At 31.7% G+C, this 19,370-nt stretch overlaps 1 protein-coding gene and 1 long non-coding RNA gene across 4 annotated transcripts in view; one reads left to right on the top strand and one right to left on the bottom strand.

Annotated features, from left to right (window-relative positions):
• Nucleotides 1-2,938: 2,938 nt before the first annotated feature.
• Nucleotides 2,939-19,370, bottom strand: part of LOC134700521 (ATP-dependent RNA helicase DDX54-like) — a 36,246-nt gene continuing 19,814 nt past the window's right edge. For all 3 annotated transcript variants that reach the window (XM_063561903.1, XM_063561905.1, XM_063561904.1), the window contains 4 exons: nt 8,505-8,609; nt 7,927-8,033; nt 4,495-4,632; nt 2,939-3,157 (listed from right to left, as the gene is read on the bottom strand). In XM_063561903.1, the coding sequence (XP_063417973.1) occupies nt 2,961-3,157; nt 4,495-4,632; nt 7,927-8,033; nt 8,505-8,609 (547 nt within the window). In that variant the 3' untranslated portion in view covers nt 2,939-2,960. The remainder of the gene's footprint in view (nt 3,158-4,494; nt 4,633-7,926; nt 8,034-8,504; nt 8,610-19,370) is intronic.
• LOC134700522 (uncharacterized) lies at nt 13,585-16,700 on the top strand. Its single transcript, XR_010103914.1, has 2 exons — nt 13,585-13,705; nt 15,769-16,700. It is a non-coding gene; the product is annotated as an uncharacterized LOC134700522 (long non-coding RNA).

Below are 19,370 nucleotides of genomic sequence, written 5' to 3'. Positions count from 1 at the left end.
GTTAACTTTTTCCACATTTTCTTTTTGGAGAATGACTGAATAGAATGTAACCTACATGGTAGAGATATTGCTAGTAGGAACTTTTCCAAGTGTTGTTTCTTTGGTGATATAAAAACAAATCTGTTTTGTAGAACTTTGTAAGACCTATTTCAAGCCTATAAAAAATTTGTTGTGTTTGAACATTTTATTTTTGTGGTCAAACTGAAATCAACGAAAATAATAATGAATGCACAGTATCAGATTTTGTAAGTGTGGACCTTTGATGAACTTTAAGGATAGATAAAATATGGAGACATTGGAACTTTGTTCTTAAATTTTTGGTGGATTCATGTATATTTGTGGGTACAATTTTGTTGATACTGGATTTTAAGGATTGCAAAAATCTGCTTACAGGCAAATTTTCTTATTGTTGAACATTTGCAAGTGTGGTTCACCTATATATAAAATGAGTAAGCTAGAAATAATAAATACACTCACAGTATACATTTTTTCCATTGATCTGCCACGTTTTTAATATTGTAATTTTAGGACAGCATCACCTTATTTTTAGCTCACCTTGCCCAAAACGACTCGTCCATCGTCCGCCGTTAACTTTTACAAAAATCTTCTACTACTTAAACAAACTTGGCCACAATCATCATTGAGGTATCTAGTTTAAAATATTTGCCTACCAACCAAGATTGCCGCCATGGCTAAAAATAGATAACATGTAGATTTTGGCTTACATCTCTGAAACCAAAGCAATTAGAGCAAATCTCGATGTGGTTAAATTGTTTATTAGGTCAAGATCTATCTGCCCTAAAATTTTCAGATGAATCGGAGAACCCGTTGTTGGGTTGCAGTGCCTCTAAATTGGTAATTTTAGGGAAATTTTGCCGTTTTTGGTTATTATCTTGAATATTATTATAGATAGAGATAAACTGTAAACAGCAATAATGTTCAGCAAAGTAAGATCTACAAATAAGTCAACATGACCAAAATAGGCAGTTGACCCCTTAAGGAGAAATTGCCCTTTATAGTCAATTTTAAACAATTTTTGGTAAATTTTTGTAATCTTTTACAAAAATCTTCTCTTAAGACAAATTCAACCAAACTTGTCCACAATCATCATTAGGGTAGCTAGTTTAAAATATGTGTCTGATGACCCTGTCGTGAACCAAGATGGCCGACATGGCTAACAATAGTACATAGGGTAAAATGCAGTTTTTGGCTCATATCTCTGAAACCAAAGCATTCTGTTGGGGATAAAATTGTTCTTAAGGTCAAGATCTATCTGCCCTTAAATTTTCTGACCAATCGGGCAACTTGTTGTTGGGCTGCTGCCCCTAAATTGGTAATTTTAAGAAATTTTTGCATTTTTTGGTTATTATCACAGGCACGTACAGAATGTGTCAGTGTCAAAAACTAGTTTGCTGGTGCCAAAGCCTCCCTCTAATCTCTGACATTGGTTTAACAGTACCATAGAAGAACAAACTAAATATCAGTTGCATATGTCTTTACTGAATAGATGTTTAAGTACAAAAAACAAAAACAAAAATCCTCCCACCCTTGGGTGCATGTACCTGCACACTGGAACCTCATCACAAGTTGTTTTTTACCATTTTTTTTGGTAGGATAAATTTCTCAGATACCATTGTACAAGTATATTTGGTGTTTTGGAATGATTATGAAAATCAGCTGTACTAACAAAAATGTGTAAAACAAATTAAAACAAATACTCATTCAGTGGAAAAATCCCTCTCCCCTAGAATTTAAATGGTTGACCCTTAACTATATTATCTCCTAAAATTTTACAATATTTACACCACTTTGAGCCATAGCAGGATATCAGCATCATTCAGCATGACCGAATAACACAAACAAACAAAAGACATCTAGAAGTCAACATTTGGTCTTGCAGTCATAAAACTTTCAAGCACAGTTAGTGTATATAAAATAAACTCAGTAAAAGAGGGACGAAAGATACCAAAGGGACAGTCAAACTCATAAATCAAAAATAAACTGACAACGCCATGGCTAAAAATGAAAAAGACAAACAGACAAACAATAGTACACATGACACAACATAGAAAACTAAAGAATAAACAACATGAACCCCACCAAAAACCAGGGTCGATCTCAGGTGCTCCAAAAGGGTAAGCAGATCCTGCTCCACATGTGGCACCTGTCATGTTGCTTATGTGATAACAAATCCGGTAAACAGTCTCATTCAGTAGGTCACCTTCAACCAATCAGTAATCAACCAATCAAATTATAGGAATTGGTGTTTTAAATTATAGGATTTGGTGTTTCAAGCACAAATTTTGTAATGTGAGTACAGAGTGAAGATTTACCACCTAGGGCCATGGTCTTCATCTATAGAATATCATGTCTGTTTAGTTCACACATCATTGTAAATATAACGGAATTTGATGAGACTTTCATCAAAGTGAGAGGTTTAGCGCTTTAAAACCAGGTTTAATCCACCATTTTTTACATATGAAAATGCCTGTATCAAGTCAGGAATATGACAGTTCTTGTCCATTCATTTTTTATGTGTTTTGATCCAGTGCTTATACCACTGAATACCAAATATCATTGACCTATCACTTGTGGTTCCAAATAAACTGAACTAATCACAAACTAATACATGTAAAATAAGCAAAAGTTTTGAAGTCAATAGACCATGACTGAGGGGGCAGGGCCAAATTATCTCCATGGAAATGAGATGTTCCAATGCTTATACAACTGCATACCAAATATGATTGACCTACCACTTGTGGTTCACCATTAACTAGAACTAATCACAAACTATTACATTGTTGACGCTGATGCAGACGCCGAAGCTGGAAACAGCATACCTATGTCTTGCTTTTTGACCCTGTCAAGACGAGACAAAAATTGACTGGATGTCAATACAGATAAAGATGCCAGGTTCAACCAAAAATAGAAAAACAGATTATGATATCGGAACTGAAATTTTATTTGTTTTTCTTGGACTTAAATATTGAACGTTTCTGATTGCTATGATGTCTGTAACTTTGATAAGCTTGTTTTTTCTCTTTTACATTTCTCTGTTTCAGAATCTGATCTTTTCCTTTCAGTTCACTTTTAAATTTTCTCTTTTTGCCTCCAGCAGATTTCTGTTGGTTACTCTCTTCCATACCTTGAGTGTGCCCTGAAATATCAAATAAAAAGTCAACAATTGGTAGAATTAAACTAATGCTATTTCAGAAATTGTTGCAGGGTTTTTATACGTATTATGGTATACAAATGTCCGGCATCCGTCTGTCTGTTTGTCCGGTGTTCACATGTCGCACCATAACTTGAGAACCGCTAATCCAAATTTCATGAAATTACCATAGTTGTTTCTTATGATGGTCAAACAATCTTTATACTTTTTGGTGAAAATAGGATTTAAACTTTTTGAGTTACAGGATTTTATAACTAAAACAGGAGTGTGTATATTTCACATGTCGCCCTGTATTTCAAAAATGATTTCTGATTATTGCTTAAAACTTTACACACTTCTTAGTTATATTAATCTAAAGATCTGAATATTTTTTGGAATGATTCAATATTTTATTTTAGAGTAATTGAGTTTTGTGTTAAAAAAAGCACATGTCGTGCCTAAAAATTCTCACACAAGACGAAGGGTGTAATATGCGCTCATGGCGCAGCTCTGTTTATTATGAATACAAATAATGTGACTGGGTAAGTATCTTAATAATAGGAACTGGCATTCTGATTTTCGAAATATAGATCTGTATGCACTTTTTCTTTAAATCACAATTACAAAACTCAACATTTTTTGTGAACTCTTGAAAAATTTCAAAATTTACAATAAATGGTTTGATCCTTGGTCATTGCTGTTATATGCCATTTCCAATAACCTTTATCTTATTGGTGGAGGAATTCCCAGTACCTGGAGAGATCCACCCATCTTCAGCAGGCACACTGGCAATCATTGTCAACAACTACTTGTCACATGTTTGTTTTGAACTCAAAACCTCAAGAGTTGACATGATTGTGATCACTTCAGATGATTCAGCCACTGTTAGATCCTCATTCATTATTTTTTATAAATTTGGTCAATTTTTCTATTCTTACTTGATAGGCCATTTGTTCTATATGATTTGCCCAATATTCTCTATTCTTACTTGATATGCCATTTGTTCTATATGATTTGCCCAATATTCTCTAATCTTACTTGATATGCCATTTATTCTGTATTTGCCCAATATTCTCTATTCTTACTTGATAGGCCATTTATTCTGTATTTGCCCAATATTCTCTATTCTTACTTGATAGGCCATTTATTCTGTATTTGCCCAATATTCTCTATTCTTACTTGATAGGCCATTTGTTCTATATGATTTGCCCAATATTCTCTATACTGTGAACCCCATCCAGATCTTAACAGTGAATTCAAGTACATTATGATAAAGTTATCTTTTCTTTAAATTTAATTTTTAAACAAAATTTCCATTTTCCTCTCTACATAACAATACATACATCTTCGTCTTTTAGTTCCTAAGACAGTAAATCTTTCAGACTGTTGCTGTGGTTTCCTCTCCTGATCGCTATCATTGTCATCGTCATTCTGGTTGTCTTGATCGTCTACTTTTGTTTTGTTTTTCCATTCTTCATAAGTAAACAAAGTTAAGGTCAAAGGTCTAACTATTAAACACATTAAAAAATTAAACACAGGTGAACCAATGCCTGGTAACTCTTCTGTCAGAAGATTAACTATTAAACATATAGGCTCCGTCTGAAAGAAATGGACCTTATGCAAGTGAAAATCAATATATATCTGTTATCCTATTAATGCTTGAAATAACATATCTATCAAAAGTCTAACATTTGGAAGATTAAGTTGTTATATGAATCCAAGAAATCAGCCCAAAATCCATCTTTAATTTTGTATTTGAACATGTTCAATAGATATAGGAAGATGTGGTGTGAGTGCCAATGAGACAACTCTCCGTCCAAATAACAATTTAAACCAGATGCTCCGCAGGGCGTAGCTTTATACGACCGCAGAGGTCGAACCCTGAACGGTTGGGGCAAGTATGGACACAACATTCAAGCTGGATTCCGCTCTAAATTTGGATTGTGATTAAATAGTTGACACAGCATAGGTTTCTGACAGAGAATGAATGTATTCAAATGAACTTAAAATTTTTGTTTTCTCTTAGAGCAATTCACTTTGCTGTTGAATATTAATCCTCTCAAAAAAATGTTTGAAGAAATTTTCTTTTTATTTATGAAATTTCAAATGAGAAAAATTGAACCCAATTTTTTAATCACATCCCCCTTTCCCTTATTCCAAAACTAATTTCAATTAAAATATTCTAATGGAGTTTGCAACAATTACTACTCATTTAAATACATCATAAAATATTAAGATGTAAAAAAACTGCTTGTTATCACTGAATGGTAAAGATTATTTAAATTTATCAGTTGGTAGTAAAAAGTGAATATACATTGTATATTGTATATAACAAAGATTTAAGTTGATTCTGGACAAAGAAAGATAACTCCAATTAAAAAAATTCTTGCAGATATTTCTTGCTTACTATACTGGACAAAGAAAGATAACTCTTAATTAAAAAAAAATTTGCTATTTCACAACATTGTGAAATTAGATATTTCTTGCCATTGCACAATACTGTGCAACTGAAAAGACTTGCTATTGCACAATACTTAATATAATAATTTTAGATCCTGATTTGGACCAACTTGAAAACTGGGCCCATAATCAAAAATCTAAGTACATGTTTAGATTCAGCATATCAAAGAGGCCCAAGAATTTAATTTTTGTTAAAATCAAACTTAGTTTAATTTTGGACCCTTTGCACTTTAATTAAGACCAATTTTAAAACTGGACCAAAAATTAAGAATCTACATACACAGTTAGGTTTGGCATATCAAAGAACCCCAATTATTCAATTTTTGATGAAATCAAACAATGTTTAATTTTGGACCTCGATTTGGGCCAACTTGAAAACTGGGCCAATAATCAAAAATCTAAGTTCATTTTTAGATTCAGCATATCAAAGAACCCCAAGGTTTCAATTTTTGTTCAAATCAAACTAAGTTTAATTTTGGACCCTTTGGACCTTAATGTAGACCAATTTGAAAACGGGACCAAAAATTAAGAATCTACATACACAGTTAGATTCGGCATATTAAAGAACCCCAATTATTCAATTTTGATGAAATCAAACAAAGTTTAATTTTGGACCCTTTGGGCCCCTTTTTCCTTAACTGTTGGGACCAAAACTCCCAAAATCAATACCAACCTTCCTTTTATAGTCATAAACCTTGTGTTTAAATTTCATAGATTTCTATTTACTTATACTAACGCTATGGTGCGAAAACCAAGAAAAATGCTTATTTGGGTCCCTTTTTGGCCCCTAATTCCTTAACTGTTGGGATCGAAACTCCCAAAATCAATACCAACCTTCCTTTTGTGGTCATAAACATTGTGTTTAAATTTCATTGATTTCTATTTACTTTAACTAAAGTTATTGTGCGAAAACCAAGAATAATGCTTATTTGGGCCCTTTTTGGCCCCTAATTCCTAAACTGTTGAAACCAAAACTCCCAAAATCAATCCCAACCTTTCTTTCGTGGTCATAAACCTTGTGTCAAAATTTCATAGATTTCTATTATCTCAAACTAAAGTTATAGTGCGAAAACAAAGAAAATGCTTATTTGGGCCCTTTTTGGCCCCTAATTCCTAAAATGTTGGGACCAAAACTCCCAAAATCAATACCAGCCTTCCTTTTATGATCATAAACCTTGTGTTAAAATTTCATAGATTTCTATTCACTTTTACTAAAGTTAGAGTGCGAAAACTAAAAGTATTCGGACGACGACGACGACGACGACGACGACGACGACGACGACGACGACGACGCCAACGTGATAGCAATATACGACGAAAATTTTTTCAAAATTTGCGGTCGTATAAAAAGTAATGTTCATATATCATGTATGTTAAGTTTACAGTATGTCATAGTTATGATTTGGGAAATGTATCTAAGCACCAAATGGAAATATTTGCCAGACACGTCTGATTCTGAAATGCTAATTAAATTTAATGGTATTTAGGACTTCTTTCAAGTAAAAAAGAAATAACAGAAATAATTATTGTCATTTAATTTAGATGAGTATTATAGAAATGCATAGACTTTTTTCATGTTCCACTACTAACTTTGCCTAGTCATCCCCCCTTTTTTAAAATCTTGGGTCCACATTTTTTGTTACACCAAGTTTTCCCTGAAATCTGGGAGCCCAGGAACAATGTTTATAGGAGTAGAATTTTGGGGCCTGGAAATAAAAGCCATTATCGCTATTTTGTGCATTTTTCCTTTGATCTTTTTTTGTGATAATTTTCATATCATGCTTCTCACTTGATATGGAAAAATGATCGCTAGAAACTAAGGAGGCCATGTGGCGTTGCTAACGAAATTGACAACGTCGTCATAGGTAAAATAGCGATAAAAAGATTATCATTGATCATCTCAACTCGATTGCTTTTCTCGCTTTCCCTGTACCAGCTCAAGCGAGAAAATCAATCTCGTTGAGATAATCAACGATAATCTATAATTATCGCTAGTTTACGAAATTTTCCTTTGGTCTTACTGACTGATAATTTCCTTTTCACCACATTAGAGTGATGTGCCTGTTGTCCATGAAAATAACAACGTCTTCATAGTTAAAACAGTGATATACAGATTATCATTAGTCATCTCAATCTCGATTGCTTTTCTCACTTTCACGGTACCAGCTAAAGCGAGAAAATATATCTCGTTGGGATGATCAACGATAATCTATAAGGACAACAAATATGTTTTGACTAATGATATAATTAGAATATGCAGTAGACTTGAATGATGCTGAGATCAGAGTTTTGACTAATGATATAATAAGGATATGCAGTAGACTTGAATGATGCTGAGATCAGAGCGCCACTTTCTGTTCTGATTTTCTTCTTCTTTGGATCCAGTCCTCCATCCTTTACAAACTTCTTCTTCTTTCTATCCCTGAAAAATACATTTTCTATTATAAATACCCTTCATAAATCATCTTTTAAACAAAACAATGTTTAATCTGGTCAAACTAGTATGTAAAGGGATTACAAGAAAAAAAGTGTTCCGTTTATAATTATAGCAGATGGTATATATTTCAGAGACCACTTTACAAATTATTGTGAATAAAAGTGGTCTATAAATTCTAAATGCCAAGAACAAAGACATATCTATTTATGTTTGTATAATACTGATTCTCTATACATTCTCTAATAAAAACAAAAATGTTTACAAAAACAAGTTATAATTGACTGTAAAGGACTATGGGTAATTTCATTGTTCGTACACCAAAAGGGTCTTTGGTTGAATTGCCATTGTTTAGTATTATTTTTGTATTATCCAAATCGGGACATTTTGATGTACACTTTTGAAAATTTTACCAGAATGCATAATATTCTTAAACCTTGAATTGTGTACAATATTTACCATCTGGAGGCTGATTTTGTTTGCTGTAATGTATTATCTTCATCCCCAGTTATGTCCATAGACACACCAGCGGCCTGCTGCTCAAACGATGTACCAACGCCCAGTCTGTAAAGGTAAAAAACAATAACATACAGTATTCATGGCAACAATGCTGCTTACAAAGACCAAACTGCATTCGGCTATTTTCTATCTCTTCTAGTCATATAGATCCTAACTTATTCAAGCTTTAACATTTTTTAGTATGAGTGTGTTCCTGATGAAGGTCAACCTAGAAAATGGCAGACGGACATGTATACCTTACAATAAATCTACACACCAAATCATCTTCCTAGCCAAGGGTGAACAGCAGCATTTTTTTTTATCTTAACCCTTGGCTGACAAAGATGTCATCAAATATAGCTGGTCCTATAATACTTATTCCCCATTTTCAATTTTATTATTGTACAAATGTATTATAGAAATGGACCTCAACTAGAAAACTTAATTTTGACCAATGATCCATGACCATAAAGCAAAGGTCATATGGACACTGTCAGACACACAACCATTATATACATTAAATACGGTTGATCTACTTCTTATAGTATCTGAAAAACAAACCTTACTGGGAAAACACACATTGACTAATGAACCATGAAAATGAGGTCAGACCAAGGTCATAAACCATGCCAGATTACAACTGACATACATTTCCCTAAAAAAGAAATTGACTAAAGACCAGGTACCTCTTAAGAACAGTTCAATCTTTTAAAAATACATGTATCAATTTTCAAATCAGAAAGACTAACATAAATTTGTTACAAACAAGGTAAAAAACAGAGAAAAAGATTTTGAATGTATCAGCTTCTGACATACTTAAAGATCTCACGGACCCCATGAGAGAGATGAAAACAGTTTTATCATAAGTCAAAGGAAAACATCTTGAAAGTCATACTATTTATCACAGCACAATAAGATCAGCTTGTTTAAGATAAATAAGTTTTATGACTCGTTCACACGTACCTTTAATTCGAATTGAATGCGAATCGAATTCGCTAATCGCGTTCACACACTCTTCTTTTTTTAATTCGAATTGATTCGAATTGGCTAATTCGAATTAACTAATTCGCATTAGAATACGTTTTTGATAATACGAATTAAAAGTTAACGTCGTTAGGACAGTAAAGCGAATTTGACGCGCATTCCAATTCGAATTAGAATTGACATTAGGACGTTAAACATTTCGAATGCGAATTAAAATAATTCGAATTAGTTAATGCGAACCGAATTCGAATTACGTGTGAACTCAGCATAATATTAGCATCTGATTATCACCAGGACAGCTAGTTGTCTCATGAAGATTTATTTACAGTCTAGCTGAATATTGTATTAAAAATTAACCTATATTAAATATATTAAGTATTCGTGTAACACTTATAAGCATGTTACAGTAATAAAATCAGTTTATTTACGAACCCATCCACACATAGATGGATTGAAAGATGATTGTTGCTATTTTTAGAATTTAACAAGAACAATATTTCATAATACACATTTATGGTAATGATGGAGAAATGTGATTAGTTTGTTGGACTTTCCATTTCAATGCAAAAATTCATATTTTTAACTTTATATTTATCATGTTTAAACTAAACACATTTGAAAGTTTCCGTTCATTACAAAGTCAAACATTTGAAAAACATGCCTTACAAGGGGAGATTACTCAGATAATGTTTTTTTCTTTTTAAAGCATGTGCAGTACCTTCATATATTTTGTTAATGGAGAAGAAGGGTTGGAGGGGGAAGACAAACCCTTTACACCTTTTTTTTATTTTCTAAAAGCATCTTTCTACTATTTTTCCCCGTTATTTCTGAACAAACCAAAAACATTTCAAGAGAAACCTATTTATGTTTTTTTTCAAAATTCTATTATTTTTTCTCTCTAGTCACATAATAATTGCTTTTATATTAAAAGTCTTTACAAAATACAAGAACTTTGCAAAACCTTTATATGAAGCAAGAACATTTCATCATATATCTATAAATAGCAGCACTATAAATATTTTGTTAATGCAAAAAAATTATACATATAAATATGTTTTATTGACGAAAACATGTCATTTAGAAATTATATACGGTATGTTTTTGTTTTTGTTTTTTTTAAATTTATTTACGAAATACTTTTTAAATGTAACAAAGCTGTCCTTTTATGTATGTATGAGATGTCTGTTTTAATAATAGTGTCTCATAAGTCGTTTTTGGCTGGCATCCTTTTACTTAAATGTTAGGTTCTTAAGACTTTATGTGTATATATATGTTGATATTGTAATGGATGGTGACACTTTAATAAAATAAATTTGATCTTATCTTATATATTTTTTTTATCCTCCCATATATCTATAGTCTATAAACCTTAAGGAATTGCTAAAAGACTTTTTGGTGTTAACGACCGTATAAGGACATAATAATCACCTCATGATGCAGTGGTGCTATTCTAATTAACACTTTATAACATATAGTATAAAAGTAGTTCTTGTGTTAATGGTAACCTAGCAATCATTGAAAAGACGGACAGGTGGTACTATAATGTGACATATCGTTACTGTGGTAACCATGGAAACAATAATTTGTCAGCAGGTTTATATGTGGTCATTATTTATTTACATTAATAGTTAGTATTGGATATCTAGACGTGGATAGAAGTTAGTTTTAACTAAAGGTAAATAAAACACCGGATGATGGATAAAACTGAACAAAAGAAATAAAATACTCATAAGATTTATTAGTATTAATAAAATTTAACTAGGAACTTTAGAGGAAATCTTGTTTTCACAATTTGATGAAAATGACCAAAGGAATAATAATAATCACAAGTGTTACAGAAATCAATGAAATTAATAACTTGAAATTTAGGTTAATATTTTTTTTCATAAATTGCCTTAAATGACCTTAGTAAAAAAAAAATAGAAATTTTTTACAAGAATCAAAAAAATACCTAAAAATTTAAAAAATCTCTTTTACATGAATTGCCAATAAATGTTTCTGAAAACTTCCTTAATTTTTGAGACTTATGAAAGTTGTTGTCTTTTCCTATATAAAACATAATTTTGTGCTGTTGAGTAACCTAATATTATCATTCTTATGGGAAGCCATGTTTGTTTTTAACATTTTTTTTACTTGCAGCACAAGTGTAAATGGTTATAATTCACTTAAAAGTCAAATTCAAATGACATTACTGTAAATCAGATCAGAAAATTTCACTAGACCAAAAAATGACAGTGAACTTAAATACATAAAGTGGGGAAAACGGCAAAGAGACATCACCAGCTGATCAAAGAGCAAAAAAAACCAAGGCCACTTATACTTTTTTTTTGTAAAAACAATATAGTACTAATGGACTTTTGGATTTTTTTAATGTCCAGTTCCCATTTCATCTGCAAGATATAGCATAAAAAAGTCTTCAGGATTCTTTAAAGTCCTGTGACTTCTGTGCAGTCAGTGTAAAATTTAAACATTTAACAACAGAAAAATAAATGGAAAATGTGTCGATGGGATAAAGATAATGTCCCATCTTGTATAAACATTAACGTAATACAGTAGCATAACTAAGGAACTATAAAAGTGAAACCAACAGCACCAAAATTAGAATTTGATCTGTGTTTCGTGGTAAATGCATAACTCTAGAACGGAAATGAAAACAATTCAGCAATTTTCCCTTGTGGAAGGGGGCATAACTCTAGAACGGTTAAAGTGACACCACTAAAATTTACACATGATATGTATTTTGTGGTAATACTCTTTAAATAAAGCATTTATTATTATTATTATTATTATAATAAGTATTGTGTATAAGTTTCAAAATATTTGATTGAGGCAAACTATAAAGTTAGAGAATAGACACAAAAATACTGCAATTTTTTCATTTGTTCATGGTAAATTGATTTTAATTATGCATGTGAGATTTAAAGACTGCATATATGTTATTAAAATACTTATACATGTATGATTAAATAAACTTAGATATGATTAAATAGAAGTATTAAAAGCCTACACTCTATACAATAATTACAATTCTAAGGAACAAAAGGAATTGTTTTATAGTAATGTTTTTTTAAGAAGGAAGTTAAACATTTTGCAAGACTAATGCCTTTGAATTTGCTAATCTTTACAACTAAAGACTTTGTGTTGTAATCCTACTTCAAACCCACTTTAGTGTTTTCATAAGATATATCTGATAGTTTTCCTACTCAGTCATAAAGTTGGATTTAATAGTGTTAAACTTTTAAACATTTAAATAAAAACGTTTACAAGGTATGACATATTTCTTAAATTCAGAAATTGATGTGTGCATTTATTATTGTGAATTCTTGACTATTGACAAAAATAATTTAATGGAATAGCAAAATGATTTTTTTTTTTGAAAAAAAACTACTAAATTATGAATTTAAGTTGTTATTGGGAACTTAAAATTTTTACATTTAAAGTATCAATTAAAAAAAGTCTCAATAATTTTCTAATTTACAGTATCTACTTTCTACTTTTAACTTTTTTGGATTCGAGTCTTTTGTAGACGAAACGCGCGTCTGGCGTATGTACAAAATTTAGTCCTGGTATCTATGATGAGTTTATTTCCATATATATGATATAAATTTGAAAACAAATATTTTCAACCCTTTTTAGAAACAACAAGCCAGAATAATCCATTTATTCTCTACAAATCAAATCCAAAAGACATTTCATATTTTCAAGACAATTTACTTCAGTTCAGGACAACTCATAGCTTTTTTCCTTAACAATCCTTCTACAGCTTGAGGAAAACAAAAAGTGTAGACATTTTTACTAAAAAAAAAAAAACAACCAGTATCAAGATAATAATTACAAAATGAACAGCTGCCAAAATATAGAATTACTCCAATTATACGATAATCAAATATTATTACTCAATTTTATAAATTTACAAATAACCTAATTACACCCACTCATAAAAAGGCCTCCAAGCAATTAGGTCAGAACAATCAATATCTGTGTCAAATCTACTTCACAGATTACATTGCCCTCTAAATAATCAGATAAAATACTTCCTAACCCAGAGATAATCAGTTTGTAAAGATTTATTCACATTAAAGGTTACAAAAGGTGAAAAGATAAGCCAAGTCTATATATCATGTATATATATGGGTAGAGATTCACACATATATAGATATAAACTTGTTTCAAACAAGGTAACCTATATTTTTTATTATTATTTTATTACTGTCAAATTTTTGAATACTTTTTTCTGTGTTTTGTCGATAAATAATTAAATAGGGAAAATATTAAACATTATTTTCATTATTATCATATGTTTGTGTTAAGTACATTGTAAATAATAAATGATCATAATTCAGTGTGACTGTCTTAAAAAAAAGGGGGCTCAGTCATGCTCCAGTGATTCCCTATATATTAAACCAAATTTTCCCACAAAAGAGGGGGGGGGGGCTGGGAATCTTGTCATGACTTATTATCTGTTTGGTTAAATTTCTTTTCACTTTTTTTATTGTAAAACAATCGAATAAGAAACACCAATGGATTAATCTATAGAAAAAACTGAGAAATGAGCAATACTTATGAACTGCATCAACAAAGGACAACAGGTTCATGACTCAGGACAGGTACAAACAACCTTCACCCTATAGAACTGTTAATGTGGGGTATACATCAAGGAAACAGCATCAAAATATTAGACAGACTGACGTCCATTGATAGGTTGATGGTGTCTATACAATATGTCATGCTCTTAACATGATAAAACACTAAAAGTCATTAAAAGTCAAAAATAAATTTAATTGACTTTTAACAAGAATGTGTCCAAAGTACACGGATGCCCACTTGCACTATCATTTTCCATGTTCAATGGACCGTGAAATTGGGGTCAAAAGTCTGATTTGGCTTTAAAAGTAGAAAGATCATATCATAAGAAACATGTGTACTTAGTTTCAAGTTGATTGGACTTCATCAAAAACTATTTTTAATTTGAAGGGCGATAGTTCAATTTTTCTTTATTCCTGTTTGTTTCTACACATTAGTTTCAATGATCAACAACTTCCCAGAGATAATGGGACACACCTACATATATTTATATCTGTGTACACAATGTATTCAACAATTTCCTGTTATTTAAGTTCATGTGAATTTTATTTTGATCATATTTATTTGTTTATCTTATTTCCGTTGAGTTTATTCTATTTTTATCATTAAACAAATTTGTTTTGATTAACAGGAATTCCCCGAAATGAACTAATTTAACCCCCACTTTGATACAAATATAGTGGAAACTTTAAATATCCACAACAGACTAACAATAATCTGTATGAGGTATAAACAATAGAGGTTTGTAAAGTTGAAGTTTAAGAGCATCTGTTTTTACACTAGTTTAGAGCACCTGTTTTTTCCCTAATTTTATTTAGAGCGCCTGTTTTTATTCTAATTTTATTTTATTGAGCCCCTGTTTTTATCCTAATTTTATTTTATAGAGCACCTGTTTTTATCCTAATTTAGACAATTGTTTTGTTCTTTTTATTGTTAATTTGTGTATTTCTCTGTCCTGAATGTTCTTCCATTTATTTGAATTGTAGTCCTGTCATGTAATGTTGTCATTTTAGTGTTATGATTAACATTGCCATAAAAGCGAGAGGTTTTGGCTAGTCACATAAGCAGGCTCAACCCTGTTTCTGTGTGTGTTATCTTATAGTTTGTTTCTGTGTGTGTTATCTTATAGTTTGTTTCTGTGTGTGTTTCATTGTTGTTTGGACTTTTGTAGCACTTTAGTGTTTCTGTTGTGTGGTTGTTTTCCTCTTATATTTGATGGGTTTCCCTCTGTTCTAGATTGTAACCCCAAATTTCTTTTCTCTCAATCAATTTTTGACTTTCCAACAGCGGTATTCTAATGTTGCCTTTATTAACACTTATTTAGAGCACCCATTGCATCCTAGTTGAGCACCCGTTTTGACCCTAAATAATAGCACTTGTTTTTACTGTACCCTAATTTACAGCATCTACTTTATCCTATTTTAAACACCTGATTTTACTTACAGCAACTATTTCTATTCCAATTTAGAACACATCAGGGGCCGATCCAGCCATTTGAAAAAAAGGGGGGTTGCCAACCACATGTCCCCATTCAAATGCATTGATCAGCCAAAAAAAGAGGGGTTCCAACCCCCAGACCCCTCCCTTTTGCACATTAAGTACACATTACTTATGTCTTTGAAAACTGTGTTTAAATATTTCTGTTTCTTTTTTTCAGACCTGTAACACAAAATTACTAAAAGTAGAAGAAAAGAGCTCCTGGACTATTAAAACAAATATTCAAAGTTCTCCATTAGTGGTATTAAAACAAATATAAAGAGGAATACCAGGGATTAAATCTAGTCCAGCTTGTGAAGCATTTATCTTCAGACCATCTACCAAACAAATATAATCTTAAGGTGCGCTTTAGAAAATTGTAACCTAGACAACTGAAAGACCTTGCCCTTCAAAATGGCTACCATTGCGATTGATTACAACATGGTGTATACAGCCGCCTTCCAGAAAATGATTGTGGCTGAAGCAGAGATGGGTAATATGGAGAGAACAGGAAGGAAATACGGAGTCAAAGTATCGTGGATAAAAGAATGGCAACAGACATGGAGTAAGAAAGAAACCAATAACAATGAGTTTGTTTCCATGGGAATAATTAGAACTTGATAGGTGTTGACAGACGTTTATTGGATTTTCTTGATATTTGGATGGTAGTGTGTTCAATTTTTCTATGTTACGTGGATAAACAGCTGGTTTAAATATAGCTCAATCTAGATGGTGGATAATGGGATATATGCTGCATAATCTTATTTGTGTTCATGGTGCATTCTCAGCCATGCTGGGATATTATCCATTCTATGATATCATGTGATTCTTAATGTTGTCATGTGACTCATAATGTTATCATGTGATTCATAATCTTACCATGTGATTCATAAATCTTACCATGTGATTCATAATGTCATACACTGATTAATAATGTTATAAACTGATTCATAATGTTATCATATTTTAATGCTCACTACTAGTGTTAGTTCTATGGACAGATTTTGTGAATAATGACTTGGACAATGATTTTGTGAATAATGACTTGGACAATGATTTTTGTGTTGGTGCTAAAAGTGAAAAACAATTAAAAAACGAATGAATATATGCAAATTTCTCTTTAATTCTTTTGGCTCATCATTTTTATAGTAAGAATGTGTATCCATTGGAAACATGCCAACAAGCAAATAAGTTCCCAGTTGATGGGACTACAACTTTATTGTTAAGTCCTTGAACTCAACTTTAACTACCATTAAAAGACTTTTATAGTCCACGGTTTAATTCTCCAAAATTGAACCTGCCAGCTTTTTACAGACTAATGGATGGATAAAAACACAGACCTAACGGGCTTTACCATGAGAAAATGATGAGGGGAAAAACAAAATGTCATAAGAGACTAACACTGATGCAAGTGGCTGTCATTAATGTGCAATTATAAGTTTTTGTTCTGTGTTGAAGGCATCACTGTGACTTTGAGAAAAGCTATGACAAATCCACGGTACTTTTGGTTTTAGTTTTGTCAAGATCAAGTATAAGTTTTGTTGAGAATAAAAACTCAATATGCTGTGTTGTTCAGCACATAAACTAATTGATTGATTGTTAATGTTTTATCGCCACTTTTAAGCGCCACTTTTTGGCTATTAATTGCTGGCCAGTTTTTATTGGTAGAGCAAGCCAGTGTGCCAGGGGAAAACCACTGACCTTTGATAGGAAAAACTGATAATCCTAGTCAATTAAGATTGGAGTCAAGTGCGAATGCACTCTAACAAGGGGGTGCAATTAACAACCACAGTGTTGACTGGCTAAAGATTACAGTAGTTGAACTACATAGACCACTTGTCCAAAGAGGCCCCACAGCGAATTAATAAAAAGTTGATACATGAAGAAACATCCCCCATCTCCAGCAATTAAAAACTAGATGTGTCAAAGCGACACGAATGGCCTTGTCCCATAAAGTTGAAAAATCTGCAATTTCAATATAAACACATGTGGACACAAACATGATGATGGTCTCACATATCAAATATCAACTCAAAATCTGGAGGGGAATAGAGAAAAAATCTGTATAACTGTGATTTTCAACAATTTATCAAAGTCCAAAGCCCGTAATTTCAGCGAAAATAAGTGGAGCGGAACGAAACTTAAACTTGATCTGTAACTTATCATGGTTAGATATAGGAAGATGTGGTGTGAGTGCCAATGAGACAACTCTCCATCCAAATAACAATTTAAAAAGTAAACCATTATAGGTTAAAGTACGGCCTTTAACTCACATATCAAAAGTCAGCCCAATATCTGAAAGCGTTTAAAAAAAAGTCCTTATAACTGTGATTTTCAACAATTTCTCAAAGTCCAAAGCCCGTAATTTCTGCAAAAATTAGTGGAGCAGAACGAAACTTAAACTTGATCTGTAATTTATCATGGTTAACTCACATATCAAAAATCAGCCCAATATCTGAAAGTGTTTAGAAAAAAATCTGTATAACTGTGATTTTCAACAATTTCTCAAAGTCCAAAGCCCGTAATTTCAGCAAAAATTAGTGGAGCGGAACAAAACTTAAAAATGATCTGTAACACATCATAGTTAACTCACACACCAAAAATCGGCCCAATATCTGAAGGCGTTTAGAAATTACACTCCATATAATGATTTGTTGCGGAATGACAGAAAGACAGAAAGATGGAATTTCGGACAAGGGTAAAACTATATGGCACTGACAACATCGTTGCGGGGCCATAAACATAATGTCAATGTTTTGGAAAAAATAGATTCCTGTGGATACAAAATTTCATTGTTTTGATTTCATGGGTATGATTGAACCATTAATTAATATATTCATGATATTCAATGAAATACAAATTCACAACAAACTTCTATATGGATTGTATCAAAAACTACAAAATCAAATATCCACAAAATTGCAATAATATATTCCCCAAATCCAAGAAAATTTGCACCAACGGAAATAAATGAATCCACAGTTTTACAAAGTAAATATTTCAAAACATTCTTGAGTTCATGAGCAACATGTGTTTCTCCATTTTTCATGACTATAAATGTAAAAATCATTAAAGATTACATGGACCTCAGTGGCCTACGGATACAATAATCTGGTATTTACTGTTGAAGAAATCTGTTCAATGTATGTCTGGGTTAGTTCAAAGTTTTAAACATTCCATATTTTTTTTTTTATGTATATCCAATAACTGGAAAAACACAACATAAAACTCTATCATATATGGGATCACATGGGGAATTCCAAAAGAAAAATATTAGCACCAAAAGGGTAAGATTGTTAGATTGTTTAATTTTTTCACAGATTGCATTGTATAAAGCATTGGTTGTAGTTGATTCAACTACTATTATGGACAAAGGAAGATAACTCAAATTTTAAAAATTACTTTTAACAATTACTTCATTGCTATTTCTATAACAGATATTAGATTTCTATTTTTTTCATTTGTAAAGGAGCATAACTCTAGAAAGGTTACAGTGACACCACCAAAATTCAGACTTGATCTGTATTTTGTGGTTATAAGCATTGTGTATAAGTTTAATAACATTAGGTTCAGGCAGTTCAGGCAAACTAAAGATATAGAACAGAAACAAAAAAATCAGCAATTTTTTTCATTTGTAGTTTTAGTTTAGTTTAAACATATTTATTTATAGTGGATTGGGAAACAAGTTTTGCAACTTATATTAATCCCTTTCCACTTTGTGGGTTGCGAGTTCATTTGTAAAGGGGCATGGATGGACGGATGTACATACGAACAGACAAACAA

This window comes from Mytilus trossulus, unplaced genomic scaffold (assembly GCF_036588685.1).
Source record: "Mytilus trossulus isolate FHL-02 unplaced genomic scaffold, PNRI_Mtr1.1.1.hap1 h1tg000158l__unscaffolded, whole genome shotgun sequence".
Classification (NCBI taxonomy): domain Eukaryota; kingdom Metazoa; phylum Mollusca; class Bivalvia; order Mytilida; family Mytilidae; genus Mytilus; species Mytilus trossulus.
The sequence above is the reverse complement of the archived record's forward strand: the minus strand, read 5'-3'. Positions and strand labels throughout refer to the sequence as shown.